This window comes from Zootoca vivipara, chromosome 15 (genome assembly GCF_965207765.1).
Source record: "Zootoca vivipara chromosome 15, rZooViv2.hap1.1, whole genome shotgun sequence".
Taxonomy (NCBI): Eukaryota; Metazoa; Chordata; class Lepidosauria; order Squamata; family Lacertidae; genus Zootoca; species Zootoca vivipara.
In genome coordinates, this window is record NC_142598.1 from 27,964,691 (window position 1) to 27,984,313 (window position 19,623).

Consider the following 19,623-nt stretch of genomic DNA (forward strand, 5'->3'; position numbering starts at 1 on the left):
AATTTAGCTGGAAAGAAACCTGGAGTGACAGTATATGAGTTTATATGATATGTCTTTGTATGATATCCCATTAGATGAGTGGTTCCCAAACTCCACACACCCCGGCAGCATAGACTACTTGCTGAGCTTCTTAATGGTTTTTCTGCCTATTGAAGCAATTTAACATGCTGTGCTAAACGTTGTCTGATTTTTAGTTGCATTTTTACTGCTTCTTTTATATATTGTATTTCCCTGACTTTGAATTCCATAGAATTCATTGTACACCTCAGGACTTGCTTGGCCTCAGCATACAGAAAATGTAATGGTCTGATACATAGTCTTAAATAATTCCCACTCTTTTTGTAAACCAGTTAGAGATGGGTTAAAAAAACAAACACCAGTATAAAAGTTTTTTGAAATAGATAAATAATAAATGTCTTCCTGTTACACAGTTTTAGAAATCATTTTAGAAGACAAAAATATATATGAACACCTTGCCTAAAGCATTTTGTTCACTTTTCCAAAAGAAAATAATTCATAATTCAATGTTTTTTTTTTCAAGTTTTCCAGTTTTTCAGAAAGAAACAAAACAAGGCTTCATGAGGTAGGAAATGGGGGGACCCAATTTTTCCTGGTGTTTTTTTCCTGGTTTTTTCCCGGGAGACCTCCGGGAAACGGTAAGGAAAACCGGGGGTTTCCCAGGAAATACGGGGTACTTGGCAGCTATGCTACCCACAAAATTATCAGCATTAGAATTGGGGAGCACACAGCTGTATTAATTAATTTTTGGCTAAGTTTTAGCAGCTTCAGAAATGAACACCCATCTTCAGCTATGGAGCTTTGCTCCATAATGGTTTTTCCACAAACAAATATCTTTGAACATCTGGATTTGATAATTAACCTGTCATAAGCCAGAATGATAGCATAGGCTAATCCATTGAGATCTCCTTGAAAAAAATACCTTGCTGGGGGGAAATACATTGTTGGTGGGGGAAATGAATTCTTAGAAAAATTCAGGATAGAAATAGTTGAGTAGAAATCTATTTTACCATTCTTTTAAAGTTGTTTTTGTTGGAAGAGGAAACAAACTACTGCCATCATACCCTTTTTTCAATCTTCGCTTTTAAAATAAATAAAAAATGAGCCAAAACGACGGCTTTTTTCAGGAGTATAATAGCAAAAATCATTGACACCTGTGTCTCGGTCTGCATCCAGATCAGCTAGCCATTGTTTTCCCTGGGGAGTCAGGGCCATACAGTCGGTTGCTGATGCCGGGGAGATTATCACTGATAGAGCTGCTCATCACGTTATTGCTCTGCCAGGAGCTACTAAAAAGCCAATTTAGCTTCTCAGCAATGATTCTGTTAGATACTCTGTAAACAACAGCAGCTGGTGGGTGGACCTGGCTGGAGACCAGTCCACCAGACTCAACTCAACATCTCTTTGTCAACTGCGGAGGAAGGATGAACAAGAACCCTTAAGCATGACTTCATTCTTGTGCTGATTTGATCTTGTTTGAAAGGCTTCTCTAAGCAGGTAGATTCCTTCCATCTACCTGCACTAGCTCGTTCTGCTCTTTCAGCATGGTCTCTATTTTAGAAACTCTTGTTGGTGCCTTTTCAGATAATGACTTGCCTTTAATGCAAAGATGACCTGCCATGAGCAGATGGCATCTTGCCCTTACTTAGGGATGGGGGAGAAAACCGGTTGGGTTTGCACTTTAATGCAAACCTTCAAAGTTGGCACCTTCCAGAACAATACGCAAACAGAAACAAAGCTATCCTTCAACACTTGGGTTTCCAAATTTTGTGATACAGTTCTCCAATTTAAAAAATGCATATATTAGGGACAGATGTGCTTCAAAGTGTGTGTGTGTGTGTTTTAAAATAACACCAGTGCACTAAATTAGGGGAAATTGCTTGCAAAACATGTATATTGGGAGAAATATGCACTAATATGCTGACAAACAGTTGCAGAAATGGCTTGCACTCTTTATAAAGACTTGAGGAATGAGATGATCACCCCTTTTTTATTGTCAGTTCTGGGTTGCCCAACCACTGCCACAGTGCCCTTTCTTTTGGCAGATCAAGACACGCAGGTGACAGCAAAGGTTGCAAGGTTTTTAGCTGGGGCAATCAGAATGAGATCCACTAATTGACTATTGATTCAAAACCCTAAAATGTATTTCATATAATTGACTTTTTATTTCTATTTTTTGTATATTGTATTGTTGTTTTATTGATATGGCCGATGGGTGACACAAGTAAAGATTCATTCATTCATTCATTCAAGTTGCAGAAATGTGGTGGACTGAATTTAGGACTGGAAGAATTAGAAGCCAGAATTGCCAATTTATTCATCCGTACCCTCACTGAAGGACATGTGTTGCAGAAGATCAAAGTGTTTATTCACACATGACACATCTGTCCTGTTCATGTATAAAGAGAAGCTAACTTTAACCATGAAACTCTCCATGAGTGAGGAGAGCTGGGCATTAAACCTCTCCCTATTTTGCTATGTCGTGCTCTCTCACATCAGGTTTCTTTCTGGGGTGCCATCTTGGGGGGGGGGGAACCGAGGGTCCCTCCAAAGTTTTCAAGGAGGGGACTAGGCCTCCTCAGAATCCTATGGAAATATGTGCAAGCCATGTGGCATGTGTGTGACATGTCAGCCCGTCATGTGGCTCACTTTGGATATCTGATCCCATCCAGGCTGTGAGAAAAGTATCTGCAGCAATTGAGTATGGTGGGTAAGAAAGGGGAAAGTTTGTGTATCCTAACAGATGAACCTTTTGTTATTAAAAAAACAAAATAGTGCAGAAGCAAACACTATTCCTGCTAGCTTAACTGTGGCATCCCTACCTCTCTTTGTCTAGAATAATAATAATTTATTATTTATACTCCGCCCATCTGGCTGGGTGTTCCCAGCCACTCTGGGTGGCTCCCAACAGAATATTAATACAGTGGAACCTTGGTTCTCGAACGGCTTAGTTGAGAAACAAATTGGTTCCCAAACGCCGAAAACACGCAAGTAAGTGTTCCAGTTTTCGAACGTTTTTCGGAAGCCGAACATCCAATGCGGTTGTCGGCTATTGTTTTATATTGGTTTTCAAATGCCGGCTATTGTTTTATATTGGTTTTCAAATGTTTCAGGAGTCGAATGGACTTCCGGAAGGGATTAAGTTCGAGAACCAAGGTTCCACTGTAATAAAATAAAAAAGTGATAAAACATCAAACAATAAAAACTTCCCTAAACAAGGCTGCCTTCAGATGTCTTCTAAAAATCAGATAGTTGTTTATTTCCTTGACATCTGATGAGAGGGCGTTCCACAGGGAGGGCACCACTACTGAGAAGGCCCTCTGCCTGGTTCCCTTAGTAGCTTCACTTCTCACAGTGAGGGAAATACCAGAAGGCTCTCAGAGCTGGTCCTCAGTGTCCGGGCTGAATAATGGGGGTGGAGACGCTCTTTCAGGTATACTGCGTCTGCATTCCGACTCATCCCCAATCATTTGTGGAGGTCAGGAGAACCCTCAGAACATCACATGACGAGGACCAAAATCAACTATTTTAAAACTAGTTCAACATTGAATTCCACCCCGATGTAGAATTTCAATCCTCGTCTGATTGATTGCCACTTACAGCAGCAAATCAAAATTACTGCTAGTTAACAATTCAGTTACCTATTCACTACATAGAGTAGATGTGACACCCAGGTGGAGATATGAACCAGTCCTTGAGGATGGATCCAGAGTGTTCCGTGTGTGTCGTGCTGAAAGTGCTAATCCGTGTCTTCAAGAAAGCTATCAAATATTTAAGAGAAGTCTCTTAATGTCTCACCGTGTGTGCTCCCCCTCCTGATTTTCAACCGTAGTCAAAAGCACTCCGTGAAAAATGGTTGATGCAAGGAATTCCTGCCAGTTCACCAGCAGAAGAAGAAGCCAGGAAGAGGCAGTCAGAAGAGGATGAGCTGAAGGTGAAAAACCTTGAAGGAAACATCCATAGGTAGGCTCTTTTTTATATATCTTTATGCCCAAATCCTGCTTTCAAGCCATCAGGGTTCGTCTGTATGTGTTGAAATACAGGGGCACAAAATTCATATTGTTGCTGATTCAATTACTTGAGCAATCAATCAAGGATTTAGCTGATTGTTCAGAAGAGGGCAGTTTGACGTGATGAATTTAATCAGCGATCTTACAGGTTAAAGGCACAACTGGATATCTGACGCTACTCAGCTCTAGTGTGGTTGTTAACTGTAACAGGGGGCCCAAAAACAAAAGGTTGCATTTAATTGGGCTTTACTCAGTTGAAATTAATGAATGCAAGTTAGTCATGCCTATTAATTATTTCAGTGGGTTACTCTGAATAGATCTTGCACTAGATCAGGGGTGTAGCTAGGGGGTGGCAAGGTGGGCCCCCACTAGGGGTGCAAAATCAGATAAAAATATGTCCATAAATATAAATATTGATTATTGCCACATAAGAAATGGTTTTAAATAGAGGGTGAATTGAATAGGTGGAGGGGTTGGGGTTGGGGGAGAGGCAGAAAGAATAGCTAATTTGTTCGTGCCTAGGGGGCGCTATCTGGACTAGCTATGGCTCTGCACTAGATGGATGCTCGGGTTGCGAACGTGTTCCGTGCGGGAAGCACGTCTGCAACCCGCAGCGCCGCGTCTGTGCACGCGCGGATCGCGACTCTGCGCTTCTGCACATGCGCAAAGTGCAATTTAGCACTTCTGCGCGGGCGCTGAAACCCAGAAGTAACCCGTTCCGGGAATTCTGGGTTTGGCGCGGTGAACAACCTGAAAATACGCAATCTGAAGCGGCTGTTATGTGAGGTATGACTGTACAACGCAGAATATTTAAGATCTCCTAACCCTGTGTGTTCTAAGATTGCCAGATTACAGCTGGCAACAATATGGCGGGGCCTTTTTGGAGATGGCGCCCTAAATGTGGGATTCACTTCCCAAGGTGGCCTATCAGGTTTGCTCTTTGGTCATGAAAGCTTTCTTGGTTGGACAGGTTTCTGAATGCCTTGTCTAATTAGGTGATTGGTAATACCGTGTTTTCCCTTTTTTAAGACACCGTCTTATAACTTTTTTCATCAAAAAAACACAGGGTGGCTTACTTTCCGTGGGATGTCTTATTTTTTTTATTACCAGTAAGGTTTTTACGGCTCAGGGCACTGGCTCAGGGTGCTGCTGGGCTCTCTTGAGTGCTCGGCGCTACAGCAGCCACTGGTTCCGGGTGGCGAGGCAGCAGGCATCCTTGGCCGGCTGCAGGGTGCTCCAAGCTCCTTGGCCGGGCCAGGCAAGGAAGAAGCAGTGAGCCCAGCGGTGGCGGCAAGCACAGAAGCGGCAGGGACAGCGATGGACGAGAAGGCGGAGCGCGGGGATACAGCCAGCAAGGCGGGAGCGCGATCAGCTGTTAAGCAGAGCTCTTGGAGCACCACTTCACAGCTGATCACGCTCCTGCAGTGCCGGCCGCATGGAGTGACTCTGTGAGTGGAGGTGCCTGTGGGGGTTGGTCTCCGCGGCGCGGAAGTATGGCTTATTTTCGGGGTATGTCTTATATTTCTCAAATGCTTAAAAACCCTGCCATGGCTTACTTTATGACTACGTATTAAAAAAGGGGGGAACAGGGTACTGCTGTGAGTTGTTGTTGTTGTTGTTGTTGTTGTTGTTGTTGTTGTTTATCTTCCTTGGTGCTTTAAAGTTCTGGTGGTTTTTGTTCAGTGAAGTTTCTCTTTTCCTTCATGCGCATTTGTTGTTGCTGCTTCAAAAAAAATTGTTGCTGCTCATTTTTTTAAAAGAAATGATGAAATATAATAATCTAAATCAATAAGTATGCAGTAGGAAGGAGATGATGGCAGAAAAGTCAGCCCACGTAACTAGAAGTGTACCTTCAAACTGATTCAAGAGGTCAGTAATATTCAGATTAAAGCAACCTAAACAGGCCTCCCATCGTTTGCAATCTGGAATCGTGAAGCTTTAAATCAAGCCCAACAATCTCTGATCCACAGGGTAGAGGTTAGGAATTAGTGCCAATGTAAGTCAGAGCAAGCTCAAAAGGGGCTTTGCTTGCATTGAGTAGCATCTGCCATGTTTGAGGGGCAGGAGGTTGTTGTCTTTCAAGCGCCCTCCTCTTGAACTCTTGCCCCATCTCACCATTTAATAGTGGGCAGTTTCACAAGTGGTGCTAAGAATGCTCTTTGCATGTCAGGAAAGTAGGTGAGAAAGCAGAAGAGAACCATTTTCATATATTCATTATTGTATTGTGTTTTTAATATTCGATTGGGAGCCGCCCAGAGTGGCTGGTCAAACCCAGCCAGATGGGCAAGTAATAAATTATTATTATTATTGTTGTTGTTGTTGTTGTTCCATATATTTACATGATTTTATACAATGCCCAACTTCATATTATATAAGATCTTGATTAAAAAACACGTAAAACTTATATCACTTTGCAACTGAGCTGTTGTAGAAAACATTTTGATCTGATCTAATCTAATCTAAAGCAGCATGTCAAATGAGTGCTTATGATCATGTGATGAATGTGATCTTTGATGGTTGTTTCCTGCTTGGCAGGGGGTTGGACTGGATGGCCCTTGTGGTCTCTTCCAACTCTATGATTCTATGATACTGTCCCAATAATGGATAAATAAACTCCAAGTTTGTGCAAATCTATCAAGTTTCACCCTTCTTTCTTTTACTATTTCTCTTTACTCTTGTAAACTTGGTCATTTCTGTGTAGTAGTCATATATGTTTGCCTCCCATTCTATTAATACACTGGGAATTGAATCTTTTCCCAGTACTTTGTGCAGCATATTTTTGTGGCTACAGTTATATGAAATATTGATTCTCTTTGCTGTGTATATTGTTGAGTTGGTCAATGAAAAACAAAGCAAGTTCTAAATCTAGTTGCATCTAGTTCTATATTATGCTCTAGTTCTATATTATGCTCTCAATGTGATACTTTTTTTATTTGCTTTGTTGCACAATTAATGTCCCCGGTTTTGTCTACCACCTCCAAAATAAGCTCAGGGCGTGGTGATTACAGAATAGTGCCTGTCTTTGGAATGCTCTCCCTAAGGAGGCATGTCTGGTGCCAACTTGTCTATCATTTTGGTGCCAGGTAAAGTTTTCACTCCCCTGGGCATAGGGGCAGCTTTAATTACATTGTTGTTACACTAAAACCTGGATTGAGTAACTGGGGGGGGGTGTTTGTTTTTTGTTTTACAGTTCCTGCTATTACATATTGGATTGATGTGTTTTTATCATGTTTTGCTGTATTTAAGGTTGCCATATTCCAAAAAGTGATAATCTGGATACAAAAGTTGTTGAGATTTTCTTTTGGCCAAGTTGTTGAGATTGGGGGGGGGCATAGTTGTTGAGGTTTTTGTTTGTTTGTTGTTGTTTTTTCAAAATCTCCATGAATTTTTTTTTGGGGGGTGCCATACACAGGTGGCGCTGTGGGTTAAACCACACAGCCTAGGGCTTGCCGATCGGAAGGTCGGCGGTTCGAATCCCCGTGATGAGGTGAGCTCCTGTTGTTCGGTCCCTGCTCCTGCCAACCTAGCAGTTCGAAAGCACGTCAAAGTGCAAGTAGATAAATAGGTACCGTTCCCGCGGGAAGGTATAACAGCGTTTCCGTGTGCTGCTCTGGTTTGCCAGAAGCGGCTTTGTCATGCTGGCCACATGACCCGGAAGCTGTACGCTGGCTCCCTTGGCTGGTAAAGCAAGATGAGCGCCGCAACCCCAAAATTGTCAGTGACTGAACCTAACGGTCAGGGGTCCCTTTACCTTTACACTTGGTTTTTCCAAGAAATTCCACCAGGACAAATTCCAATGGAAATCCAATACATATGGTAGCCCTGTATTCTGATAATAGCTTTGCAGCTTTTATCATAATATATGCAATTAGATCAAATAAATCACCAGATATGGAAGTAGCACCTGACATTTGACAATCAATTTCATATTTGTTATGCATTCGGATTGCAGGCATGTGGAATGAGAAACACCACAGCTAATACAAGCAGCACTTGTGAAATAGCCAATGTGCCGTGCTTAAGAATTTATCAGTCTTGGTTCTCTCATTTTCCCATTCCACATTATTCTGCCCTATTTGTTCCCAGCCTCATCTCTTTCACTGAGAAAATAAATACTTCACGGTTTCCAACCATTTCAAACCAAGACCAAAAAACACCAGGGCTCCCTCCTCCTCCACCTCCTCCACCTCCACCTCCTCCTCCTCCTCCTCCTCCTCCTCCTCCTCCTCCTCCTCCTCCTCCTCCTCCTCCTCCTCCTCCTCTTCCTCTTCTTCTTCTTCTTCTTCTTCTTCTTCTTCTTCTTCTTCTTCTTCTTCTTCTTCTTCTTCTTCTTCTTCTTCTTTACCCATTTCATGTTTCAGTTGACATTTTCAAGGGCAGCCTTCCCCTATACCGAGGATTTTCATTGTGGTGCTCACGCGTACACCTACAGGGGTCTTCGTTGGTGCCTACAAGGCTCCTCCCCCTCCCCGAATTAGGCATGAAAGGAGCAATTCTATTGTAGCCAGTAAAATTCCGTGAGTGGCTAGTTGCAGTGTGTAAGATGCTCATGACAGTTCTTCCGGTATGCAAATCTGCCCCTATTTCCAAAAAGATTGGCAACCCCTGCCCTATGGATGTACAGAAGCAGGCCTTCTCTGTGGTGGCACCTGTCCTCTGGAATGCCCCACCCCACATGTTATTCAGGAGGCAATGATATTAAATGCAAATGCATTTCTTTGCTTGGGCTTCCCCCAGCCACTAGACCATACCCTTCTGTAATTTGTGGAAAGGTCCTCTGTTGCTCTGCCTGCAGTCATAAACAACCTCCCCCCCCAAAAAAAAAATACTTTCAGGTAAATATAGAGGATAATTATTCCAAATTATTTCATTGTCCTATTAATTATTCCTATAGCATGTTTCAGTGCAGGCATAGGCAACCTTGGCTCTCCAGATGTTTTGGAACTACAACCCCCATGATCCCTGACCCTGTTAGCTAGGGATCATGGGAGTTGTAGTTCCAAAATATCTGGAGAGCCAAAGTTGCCTATGCCTGTTTTAGTGTATACAGATGACCGGTGTGTTTGTTTGTTTGGCCTGCTTCCTGATAGATAGCCAACCAGGTGAACTTTGGATTCTTAAAATTTGGAGTACAGAAGGCTAAGAAATGCATGCCTAGATCATGGGGTTATTGCTCAACTCAGGTTCCGAAGAAGAAGAAGAAGAAGAAGAAGAAGAAGAAGAAGAAGAAGAAGAAGAAGAAGAAGAAGAAGAAGAAGAAGAAGACATTAGGTTGGCTATAGCATCCCACTGTTGGAGTGAATGGGCCCTTATTTGGTACTTTGCTCAAACTAACATGACCACATGCTGTGAAAAGCAGGGGCAAGGGCTCATTCTCCATGAGTGTGCATAGTGCTAAAAATATAAAGGAAACAAAAAAAAAACCATCCGGGGCGGGTGGGCGGGCAGAGAGGACCTACAGAATACAATCAACCTCATTCATAGCCAAGCAAGGGAAATCCACACTCTTCCTGTGATCTCATTGTTTCCATTATTCAATTGCGGCCCCTTCTTGTGGTGGTGAATTTGTTTCACTGCTGCTGCGTTCAACAGAGTAGTAGGCCAAATGCAACTGGCTTTGTCACTGGAAATATTTGTTAAGTGAAGTACTTGGACATGTGTCCATTTGAACATATTTCCTACCCAAAGTTGTCAAATCCCAGGGTGTTGACATTGCAGCCTGGGACCGTGTCTAGTTAAGCATCTGGAAGTTAAAATTGTGGGGAAACAGAGACCTGCTGTGGTGGGAACTTGGGGACAAAATCACTCATCCCCATATGCTGAGTTGAATGAAATGATGATGAAGAAAAAGAAGAAGAAGATGCAGATGAAGAAGGATGAGATGGAGGAGGAGGAGGAGGAGGAGGAGGAGGAGGAGGAGGAGGAGGAGGAGGAGGAGGAGGAGGGTCTGGAAACCAAGCCTTGTGAGCAACGGTTCAAGGAGCTGTTTAGCCTTGAAATGACAAGACTGAGAGGAGATATGATAACCACCTTCAAATATCTCAAGCGTTGTCACATGGAAGAGGGAGCGAGCTTGTTTCCCCCTGCTCTGGAGGGTAGGACTTGAACCAATGTTACAAGAAAGGAGATTAAACATTAGGAATAACTTTCTGACAGTAATAGCTGTTCGGCAGTGGAATGGTCTCCCTCAGGAGGTTATGAGCTCTCCTTCCTTGGAGGTTTTTAAGCAGATGTTGGATGGCCATTTCTAATGGATGCTTTAGTTGAGATTCCTGCATTGCAGGGGGTTGCACTAGATGACCCTCAGGGTCCCTTCCAACTCTACAGTTCTATGATTCTGTTGTTGTTTTATTAATATTATTATTATTATTATTATTATTATTATTATTATTATTATTGGCAACAGCAGTAGCAGCATCCTCAATCATGTGGGGTCACTTTCAGTTTGGGAACCTGAGGACATGGACAGGGTGCTTACAGCAGCTCAACCTTCCAATGACTGATGCACCCTACCCTGATGTTTTGGGCTACATCACGGCAGTGGTGTCTGGGACTGATGGACGTTGCAGTCCAAAAAGAAACTGGCGGGCACCAGGCTGAGGAAGTCTGCTTTTAAAAGTACTGTAGCTAATGCTGCAGGGAATGCATTGAGTAAGCAGAATATTATTACTACTTTTTGCCTTGTACCTAAGATCAGGCATCCCCAAACATCGGCCCTCCAGATGTTTTGGACTACAATTCCCATCATCCCTGACCACTGGTTAGCTAGGGATCATGGGAGTTGTAGGCCAAAACATCTGGAGGGCCGCAGTTTGGGGATGCCTGACCTAGATGGATACTGCAAGATGCTACAAGGGAATCTTGGAGCTGATCTCTTGCTGATCTCATGGTGAACCTGAACACACAGCTCCGATTAGCAAACCTAAAACCCTCCAGCCCCCAAAATGTACTGCTAATTCATACATTTACCGTAGAAGGACACATGGTAAAGAATCCTCTTACAATCTCCTTCCATTCTACATCAGTATGGCATGGGTTGGGCCATGTCACTGAGAACACTAGGCTAGAAGAAAAGTGGTAACATCACAGCATAATCCTTTGTGTGGTTAACTTGGATATAAGTATTTTCCCTGCCTTACTCACATGAAAAGGCAGCATGGTTGCAAAGGACCTGCCTCTGGCCTGGTCCCCACAAGGCGCAATTCCCCTGGCACAACTCCACACATTTTATTTGTTTGTTTATTTTTGAAGCATTTCTATAGTGTCTCTCAAGGTGGTGTATGTATTAAACTCCACTGATATACAGAATAAGAACTCAAACTGGAAGTATACACCTCGAAAGGTCTGGCTAAATGTGTGTACGGTAAGGAGGCACTGAAATGCCTCCAAAGGTGGCCTGACTTTGGGAGGAAGATTATTCCACTAAAAGCTCTCTCCTTAATGGACAACTGAGGTGAGGAAGCCTAGACTTCTCTGGTTTCTGGAACTGTGATTGTATGGGGAGTCTATGCATGTAACTAGGGAGAGCAAAGCATTTCTGGATTCTTGTGATGAATGCAGGGCCAGAATTTGTAGGTATGGTAGTTTCTGTGAGACAGGATTTTTTTTCTGGTAAAGTCTTTAAAGACTCTCTCTGCCCAGTGGTGGAGCTAGCTGCTCCGGCACCCTGAGCGGCATGTATTTGGGGGCGGAGCTAACATCCCAGGGCAGGGCTAGCATCCCAGAGGACAGGGCTAGCATCCCAGGGGGCGGGGCTAGAATCCCAGGGGGCAGGTCGAGCGTCCATGGGGTGCACCGCCTGCACTGAGTGTCCCAGGGGTGTGCCGCCCACAGCAAGCATCCCAGGGGTGGGGCAGCAATGTCACTCCCCTCAGGGATGATACCCAGGGCAGACCGCACATTCAGTTTGTCAGGTATATGTAAGGTTTCCCAGGTAGGTATCCTGACTACTCTTTGAATAGAACTGGTGGGAGATACCATACCTAACTCTTGGCTTAGGGGAAATGGAGAAGGCAAGCGATCAGGGCTCTTTCTCCTACTCAGAGAGTAAAGCGGCCTCTTGGGTTCAGACATAGTCATATTTTTTCCTTTTCCTTTGGGTTGGGCTGCTGCCAGTTGAAGTTCAGTTCTCTAATCTGACTCACCAATATTCAGATATGGAGCCTTAAAGGGACCCCTGACCATTAGGTCCAGTCATGACCAACTCTAGGGTTGTGGCACTCAACTCGCGTTATTAGCCGAGGGAGCTGGCGTACAGCTTCCAGGTCATGTGGCCAGCATGACAAAGCCGCTTCTGGTGAACCAGAGCAGCACACAGAAATGCCGTTTACCTTCCCGCTGTAGCGGAACCTGTTTATCTACTTGCACTTTGACATGCTTTCGAACTGCTAGGTTGGCAGGAGCTGGGACCGAGCAATGGGAGCTCACCCCATCACAGGGATTCAAACAGCCGACCTTCTGATCAGCAAGCCCTATGCTCTGTGGTTTAACCAACAGCATCCCTTGCATCCCTTACTCGCCTTTCTCGCAGGTAAATGTGCCCTGGTAGGATTTTAGCAACTCTACAGCCTGATCCTTTCTAGTCTAATTTTGGGGAGAAAGCTTCCCTGGGTTCAACCATGAATAACCTTTACTTGTGAGTAAATGGTGCTTAGGGTTGCTGTGGTTTAATTTAGACTCTAGAGGCTTTACAGTAAGTCTCATAGCCTTATTACAACTTTTCAGCCAAATTTCTAGGAACATCCCTTTTAATATCTTCCAGCCCTGCTGAGAAATCCTGGTGTGCATTGGATTGTTAGGTAGAGTTCCAAATATACATCTACACAGGAGTAACTCCCATCATACTCCATGGAATTAATATCTGAGTAAACATGGTTAAAGATTGTACTGTTAAGGAAAAGGGAAGTGTGGAAAGAAGTGATGAGGCTGAGAGAGACTTCTCTATGATTTTGGTCTTGGTCTTGGTTTTAGACAAAGAGAAACTTATGTGCCACCTAGTGGCTCAACAATGCCATAAATTTCACAGTCGGTATGTGCTTATTTAAACAAAGTAACATTGGCATATATAGTTACAAACATTGGATCAAAAAGAGGTGTCGGTTGAATGCAGCATCCAGAACGGGATGAGAGAAAACCGCTTGCTGCCACACAAAGCCATAGAAAAAGACAAGAGTTTACATCCCGAATCATGGCAAATGTGTGGATGGCAGGGTCAGGAAAGGAGTAACAGCCCCTTGCTACCCGTATTGCCCGTTTACATGTGTGGTTCCATACTTCTGTGTTCTAGTGAGGCCTACTCCTTTGCAATCTTAACATATTGTCCAAGAAGCAAATACAACTGAATTCTGTGGGACTAATAGTCTAGTTCAGGGGTCAGCAACCTTTTTCAGCCGTGGGCCAGTCCACCATCCCTGAGACGATGTGGTGAACGAGACTATATTTCGAAAGGGGGGGGTGAACAAATTCCTATGCCCCACAAATAACCCAGAGATGCATTTTAAATAAAAGGACACATTCTACTCATGTAAAAACACCAGGTAGGCCCAACAAATAACCCAGAGACGCATTTTAAATAAAAGGACACATTCTACTCATGTAAAAATATGCTGATTTCTGGACCGTCCGCAGGCTGGATTGAGAAGGCGATTGGGCTGCATCCGGCCCCCGGACCTTTGGTTGCCTAACCCTGGTCTAGTTCAACCCATGTTTACAGGGGAAGGAAGCACAAGGTTGAAGGCTAAGCCACCTTCTTACACAGCTTATGGGCTTCACCCCAATTTCAGCCTTTAAACACACCCACACAACCACAACTACCACTGTTTTTCCTCCAGCACACCCCCAAGGATTTTCTTTCAGTATGAAGAATGAAAAGGAAACGGAAAATAATTTGCAAAAGCTTAAATGTAGAGAGGTAGCTTCTTGCAAAAAGGTGGCTTTTCTTGCAGCCTTTGCTACCTCGATGTTCTTCAGAGGTTGTGGACTACAGCTCCAATCAGCCCCACCTACTAGGGCCCATGTTCAGGGATGGTGGAAGATGGAATCCATATTATCTAGAGGACATCAAGTTAGGGAAGGCTGCCTTTGATGTAGTAGTTTGGTGTTCCCTCAAACAGACACTTACCAGACACTTTCTTTGGAGTTGGAGAGCATTAATGGGGTCTTGTTATTGTTCTTCTTGTTATGCAATGCATAACAATGTTATGCCTACTGTGGAATCCAGTGTGAGCAGCATATGTTTGTATATAGGAAAATGAGGTGCTCATGTCTTGAAAAAGTGCCATGAGGCAGTGTCAGTTTGCATTTCTTAGTACAGAAAGTATTGATCTGATGTGTAGAGATCTTTCCTATTCTGATTAGTTCAAGAGGGCTCTGGAAGGTTTCTTCTCTTTGTGAAAGAAGGCTTTCTTTCTATGTGAATGAAACAGGCAGAAGGATCTTGTTTGGGTTATTTCTTCTGGGAAGCTGAGTACAGCTGGTTTAAACTGGTTCTGTTACCATTCTGACAAAGTAATACTGACTATAATAGTAAGACCAGGAGGAGCCTGAGTGCTTAGTGTTAAGGTTTAGACTTATGAGAAGTTTGTAAGTTTTATTGTAAGCGCTGCAACTGGATTTTTTTTATGGACTGTGCCAATCCTGATTGTATTGGATTTGTGACCGTTATGCTCAGTTGCCTTCAGTACCAGTAAAGCTCTGCTGGATTAAGTACAATTGCCTTTCATCTAATTTTTGGAAAAACTGCTATCGTGTTTACGTTTTCTCCTCCTCCGGCGCTGGTGCGACAAGGTGATGTTACTCCCAGACCCTCCAAGTGTCCCTATTTTCCAGGGACAGTCCTGGATTTACAGAAGCTGCACCAGTTTCTGATTTTTTTCTCAGGGTGTCCCGCTTTTACTTAGGATGCTATTATTTTCATTGGAGAAATGTTGGGGGGTATGTACTCTGTACTGGTGAGTACCATCACATAAAAGCCCTGGAATTCATTGCCCTCACTGCTTTCCAGGGACAACAGTGAGAATATTGCGAGAATCTGTATTTGTGGTGCCATGGATGTGAAAACTTGTCACACACATGCTCTTGTGTTCTCTTCCAAAATTAGAAGGCTATTTTACTGGCTTTGTGCTGAGACCTCTTGGCTCAAATTCTATTGGAAGCAAAGCTGGAATCTGAGTGTAACAGATACGAGCTGACACTCTCTGAAGCTGTGAATGGTATCTGATATGCTACTAAAAGCTTGCCAGTGTCTCTAGCAGTACGCAAGGCGGGGATTGGAGTATGTTGTGAATAGCTGGTTTAACTGCCCTCTTACCGTAAGATCAATGATGGGCAGGCTGCCACAGAGTGGTTTTGGAACGGCATGTAAATGGGTGAACTGAGTTCTCTGGCTTCTGGCCCCGGAGCCCGTCAGCTCAGCAAAGCTTTAGGAGGCTCAGTGGGACAACTCTGGTATTGGCTTGTTGCAGCTGCTTTGCAGAATATTCTTCTAAAATTAGAGTGGATATTGCATTCCAGGTGTGGCAGCTTGTAAAGATGTGCTTGTGGATTATCACACGGATCAACATACCAACCACTCCAGCCACCCAAATAGCATTGTTAGACCTAAGAATTAAATATGTGACAATTGCAGGTTTTCATAACCTTCTTTTATGCTTTGACGGCTGTGTAGCAGGCTATGTGTATGCTGCAACTTTATGCAGAATTCTGGGAACTGTAGTATATTATGGATGCTGAGAATTACGGTTCTGTAAGGGTGAACTACAGTTCCCAGGATTCTTGGTGGGGCGAGATGTGTTTTAAATGAGTTTCAAATGTTAACCATACCTAACTATTGTTGTATTATATAGGAAAGCATATATCAATAAACAAGGATGTGATTAATACTGAATTTTCACCTTATCTGCTTGGGAAGGTTACAGGATTTAGTTCTGTAATTAAGCAGGTCTTTCTTTAAGTACATTTTTAGTTCTTCCAAGTATGGCTTAACCAGCATTACATAAAGGTACAGGTAAAGGGCCCCCTGACCATCAGTGTCCGACTCCGGGGTTGTGGCGCACATCTCGCTCTATAGGCTGCGGGAGCCGGTGTTTGTCAGCAGACAGCTTCCGGGTCATGTGGCCAGCATGACAAAGCTGCTTCTGGCGAACCAGAGCAGCACATGGAAACGCCGTTTACCTTCCCGCTGGAGCGGTCCCTATTTATCTACTTGCACTTTGATGTGCTTTCGAACTGCTAGGTTGGCAGGAGCAGGGACCGAGCAACAGGAGCTCACCCCGTTGCAGGGATTCGAACCACCGACCTTCTGATCAGCAAGCCCTAGACTCTGTGGTTTAACCCACAGCACCACCATTACATATGGTCTGCTATATATCAAAGCAAGAGAAATTAGGAGTAGAGATAACAGTGCTCCTCTCAATTTTTTGTTGCTTGCCTAATGCTGTTGGAAGCACTCAAAAGCAAAGCCTATTGGCATCGTTGCTTAGCTTGTATTAGCAAAATGATACCTTCACCATTAGATAGCATGATCCTCATCATCCTTAAACAGGGTAAAGGATTGCATTATTGAGGCAGTGCAAAAATCCAAAGCCAGGAAATATACACAGACAGAAGGCATGTCCATCTCTGGTGTAAAATTAAAAGACTGCTGTATATCTGTTTCTCCCCTATGGAAAGAGCACATCCCCCATAATGGATCAGTTTCTATGGATACACAGTGGATATCATGCCTGCCCAACTGTGATACGCTGGACTTTGCTCGCTTCCTCCCCTCTCTTCCTGTTTCTGTATTTTGCAGTTTCCGTAAAATTCTTCAGGCAACACCTGTTAATCTGTGAGATTTCATATTAAAGATGGGCCAGAGTCCTGCCCTAAGTGGAATTCAAGCTCTCCCTGCCATGTGTATGCTCCTAACCCATATTTGGAGTAGCCAAGAAGGCCACTCTTTCCATGCGCCAGGAGACGTCAGTGCATAGGAGAAGGCTTCACCAGGGTTGTTCTAGGCTATATTCCCAGAAGGCTAAACAGGTGGTGTTTGTTCCTACCCATGCTTCAGCGTGCTAAATGCCCTCTGGGCATGTGAAGGTGCCTGCAGGTCCCTGGAATCCATACTGAATGATGCAATCCACTCCAGACTTTCTGGAGCAGAGTGCATTGTTTCTGCTCATCTCTTCAAGAACAGGATGGTAGACTACAGTAGATGAGCCACTGCACAGCAAACTCTTCTCACCTATGTCTGGCACCTTCATTATGCGCCTTTAGGTGCCAGGCAAAAAACGTTCCTCTTCAACCAGGCCTTTGGCTTATTAACATTCAACACCCTTTTAAATGTGTTGGGGTGTGTGGCGTTTGCCCGTTCTTTTGGAAATGTCTGTACAGGGGGAGAGAAAGGGTTAATAGGTAGACCAATAGAAAAGCCCAGAGGTGGAGCCTACCTGCTTTTAAAAGGCTTAGCCAGAGGTTTAGACAGTGGGGAAGACAGCAGTTAGTTCGGTTGGTTTCTTGTGGGTGGGAGGCATAGGAGTCAGAGTGAGTTAGAGACAGAGGGGAGACAGAGAGAGTGAATCGGATTACAGTGTTTCAAAGTATTTAAAACTTGTTTGCGTTCACAATAAACTGGAATCTTTGTTAATACGTTACAACCTGACTGAGTCTGAATATATTACCGGGGGAACCTGGTTGGTGGCAGTGGAAGAGAATAACTGTGGTGGTGCAGGGTTAATAGTCCGTGGAACCACCGGGGGCTCTGTGTGAACGCCACAGGGGGTGTTATAAGGACCCAGGTGGTGCTGTGGTTAAACCACTGAGCCTAGGGCTTGCTGATCAGAAGGTCGGCGGTTCGAATCCCTGTGACGGGGTGAGCTCCCGTTGCTTGGTCCCAGCTCCTGCCAACCTAGCAGTTCGAAAGCACGTCAAAAATGCAAGTAGATAAATAGGAACCGCTACAGCGGGAAGGTAAACGGCGTTTCCATGTGCTGCTCTGGTTTGCTAGAAGCGGCTTTGTCATGCTGGCCACATGACCTGGAACTATACGCCGGCTCCCTCAGCCAATAATGCAAGATGAGCGCGCAACCCCAGAGTCGGTCACGACTGGACCTAATGGTCAGGGGTCCCTTTACCTTTACCTTATTATTATTATTATTATTATTAAATCACAATGCGGGGAAAACTGTGAAGCCAGCCAATGTCTCTACATAGCTCCCATGAAGGGGCCAGGCACCCACAAATTTCAGGGCTGGGGCCATGCATGCTGCATGGCACCCACAGCCCCAGTCACCCAAGGTTGCCGGGGCCAAGTTGGCGCTCCTCTATACTGCAACATTTAGCTGGTGATATATCATGATGTTGAAAACCAGCGGAAGAAGCATTCAGGATGGTTTGCAAACAGTACTGCCTGAGGTGGCAAGGGGGTAAAGAGGTGATTTGACCAAGGCACACCAGAACAAAGCATCATCTGCAGTTTTGGGGTAGGGAAGGAGGCACAGATGTATCCAACGAGATTGTGGTTAGGGGAGGCTCACTGTTTGGCCGCTGGGTGCATAGTAACACAGCACCACCCGCCACTTGTTCTGTCCTCTTGTTTTTCTGTTCCTTTTCTCCTGAGTATGAAACTCTTTCCCAGCACACCCTGAAGGTCATTCAGAAGGCACTAATTAACTCTGTCTGCCAGGCTGCATGTACTCGTTGTTGCACGTAAAACATTGGCTGTCGTTTCTTACATGCAGCCTCCTCTGCTGCTGAAGCACAGCAATCAGCTTGGCAGGCGCACAGCCATCAGTACACCATCTATATCTTACACCCAGAAGTCCAAGTTGATCCCATCATAGCTGCATCCCATCATAGCTGCATCCCATCATAGCTGTTGTGAATATTCACTTGTATTTATATTTATGCTTTGAATCCATTGTGTCAGGGGTTCTTGCGACTACTCCAGAGTAACGATGCTCCACACAGTATTTTATTGGTGCACTCTATTTACAGTGAGACAGGTGTGGAAAACATGCCTGCTCATTCCGATGCAGAATCCGGCACTGCCCCTCGGCGTGACTTCCTCCCCTTTTTTCTCCTGCGTAATTCCGGAACCAGAGGAAAGGGTCTACGCTCCATGCTTTCCTTCTCCCCCCTTTCCCCCTCTATCTCCTCCCTCCTGTGTAGCCGGGGCTCTCCCCTGCTGCCAGAGCCCTGGCACTCTCCATCCACTTCCTGACTGGTTTCCTCAGAGCCCTTGCTTCCATCACTGCTTGGGGAGGAGCTACTTCTGATGCAAGGGGGAGGTTCTCTATACTGTCTCCCCCTTACACATTGCAAACTGACATACAAGAGATGCAGCGTGTTATATATTAGCTGTGTGTATGTATGTGTATTGGTTAGCTGCATGTATCTCACGAACTGGGCTCTGGTCTACAAAAGCGCACCTTCGGGAACTCGGCTAGTCTTTACTAGTGCCCAAAGATTCCTTGTAGAATGTCTGTAAAGACTAACAAATAATTATGGCATAAACTTTGGTTGATTGGAGTCTCAGTTACAGGACTGGGCAATATATTGCTATCTCGTCCAAAACTGGTTTGAAGTCCCTATCTTGATACCAGTTTCATAATTTTTG

At 44.4% G+C, this 19,623-nt stretch overlaps 1 protein-coding gene across 4 annotated transcripts in view; it reads left to right on the forward strand.

Moving 5' to 3' along the window:
* PALM2AKAP2 (PALM2 and AKAP2 fusion) overlaps positions 1 to 19,623 on the forward strand; it is a 228,989-nt gene that overhangs the window by 45,517 nt on the left and 163,849 nt on the right. For all 4 annotated transcript variants that reach the window (XM_035097033.3, XM_035097034.3, XM_035097032.3 and 1 more), the window contains exon 3: positions 3,851 to 3,981. In XM_035097033.3, the coding sequence (XP_034952924.3) occupies positions 3,851 to 3,981 (131 nt within the window). The remainder of the gene's footprint in view (positions 1 to 3,850; positions 3,982 to 19,623) is intronic.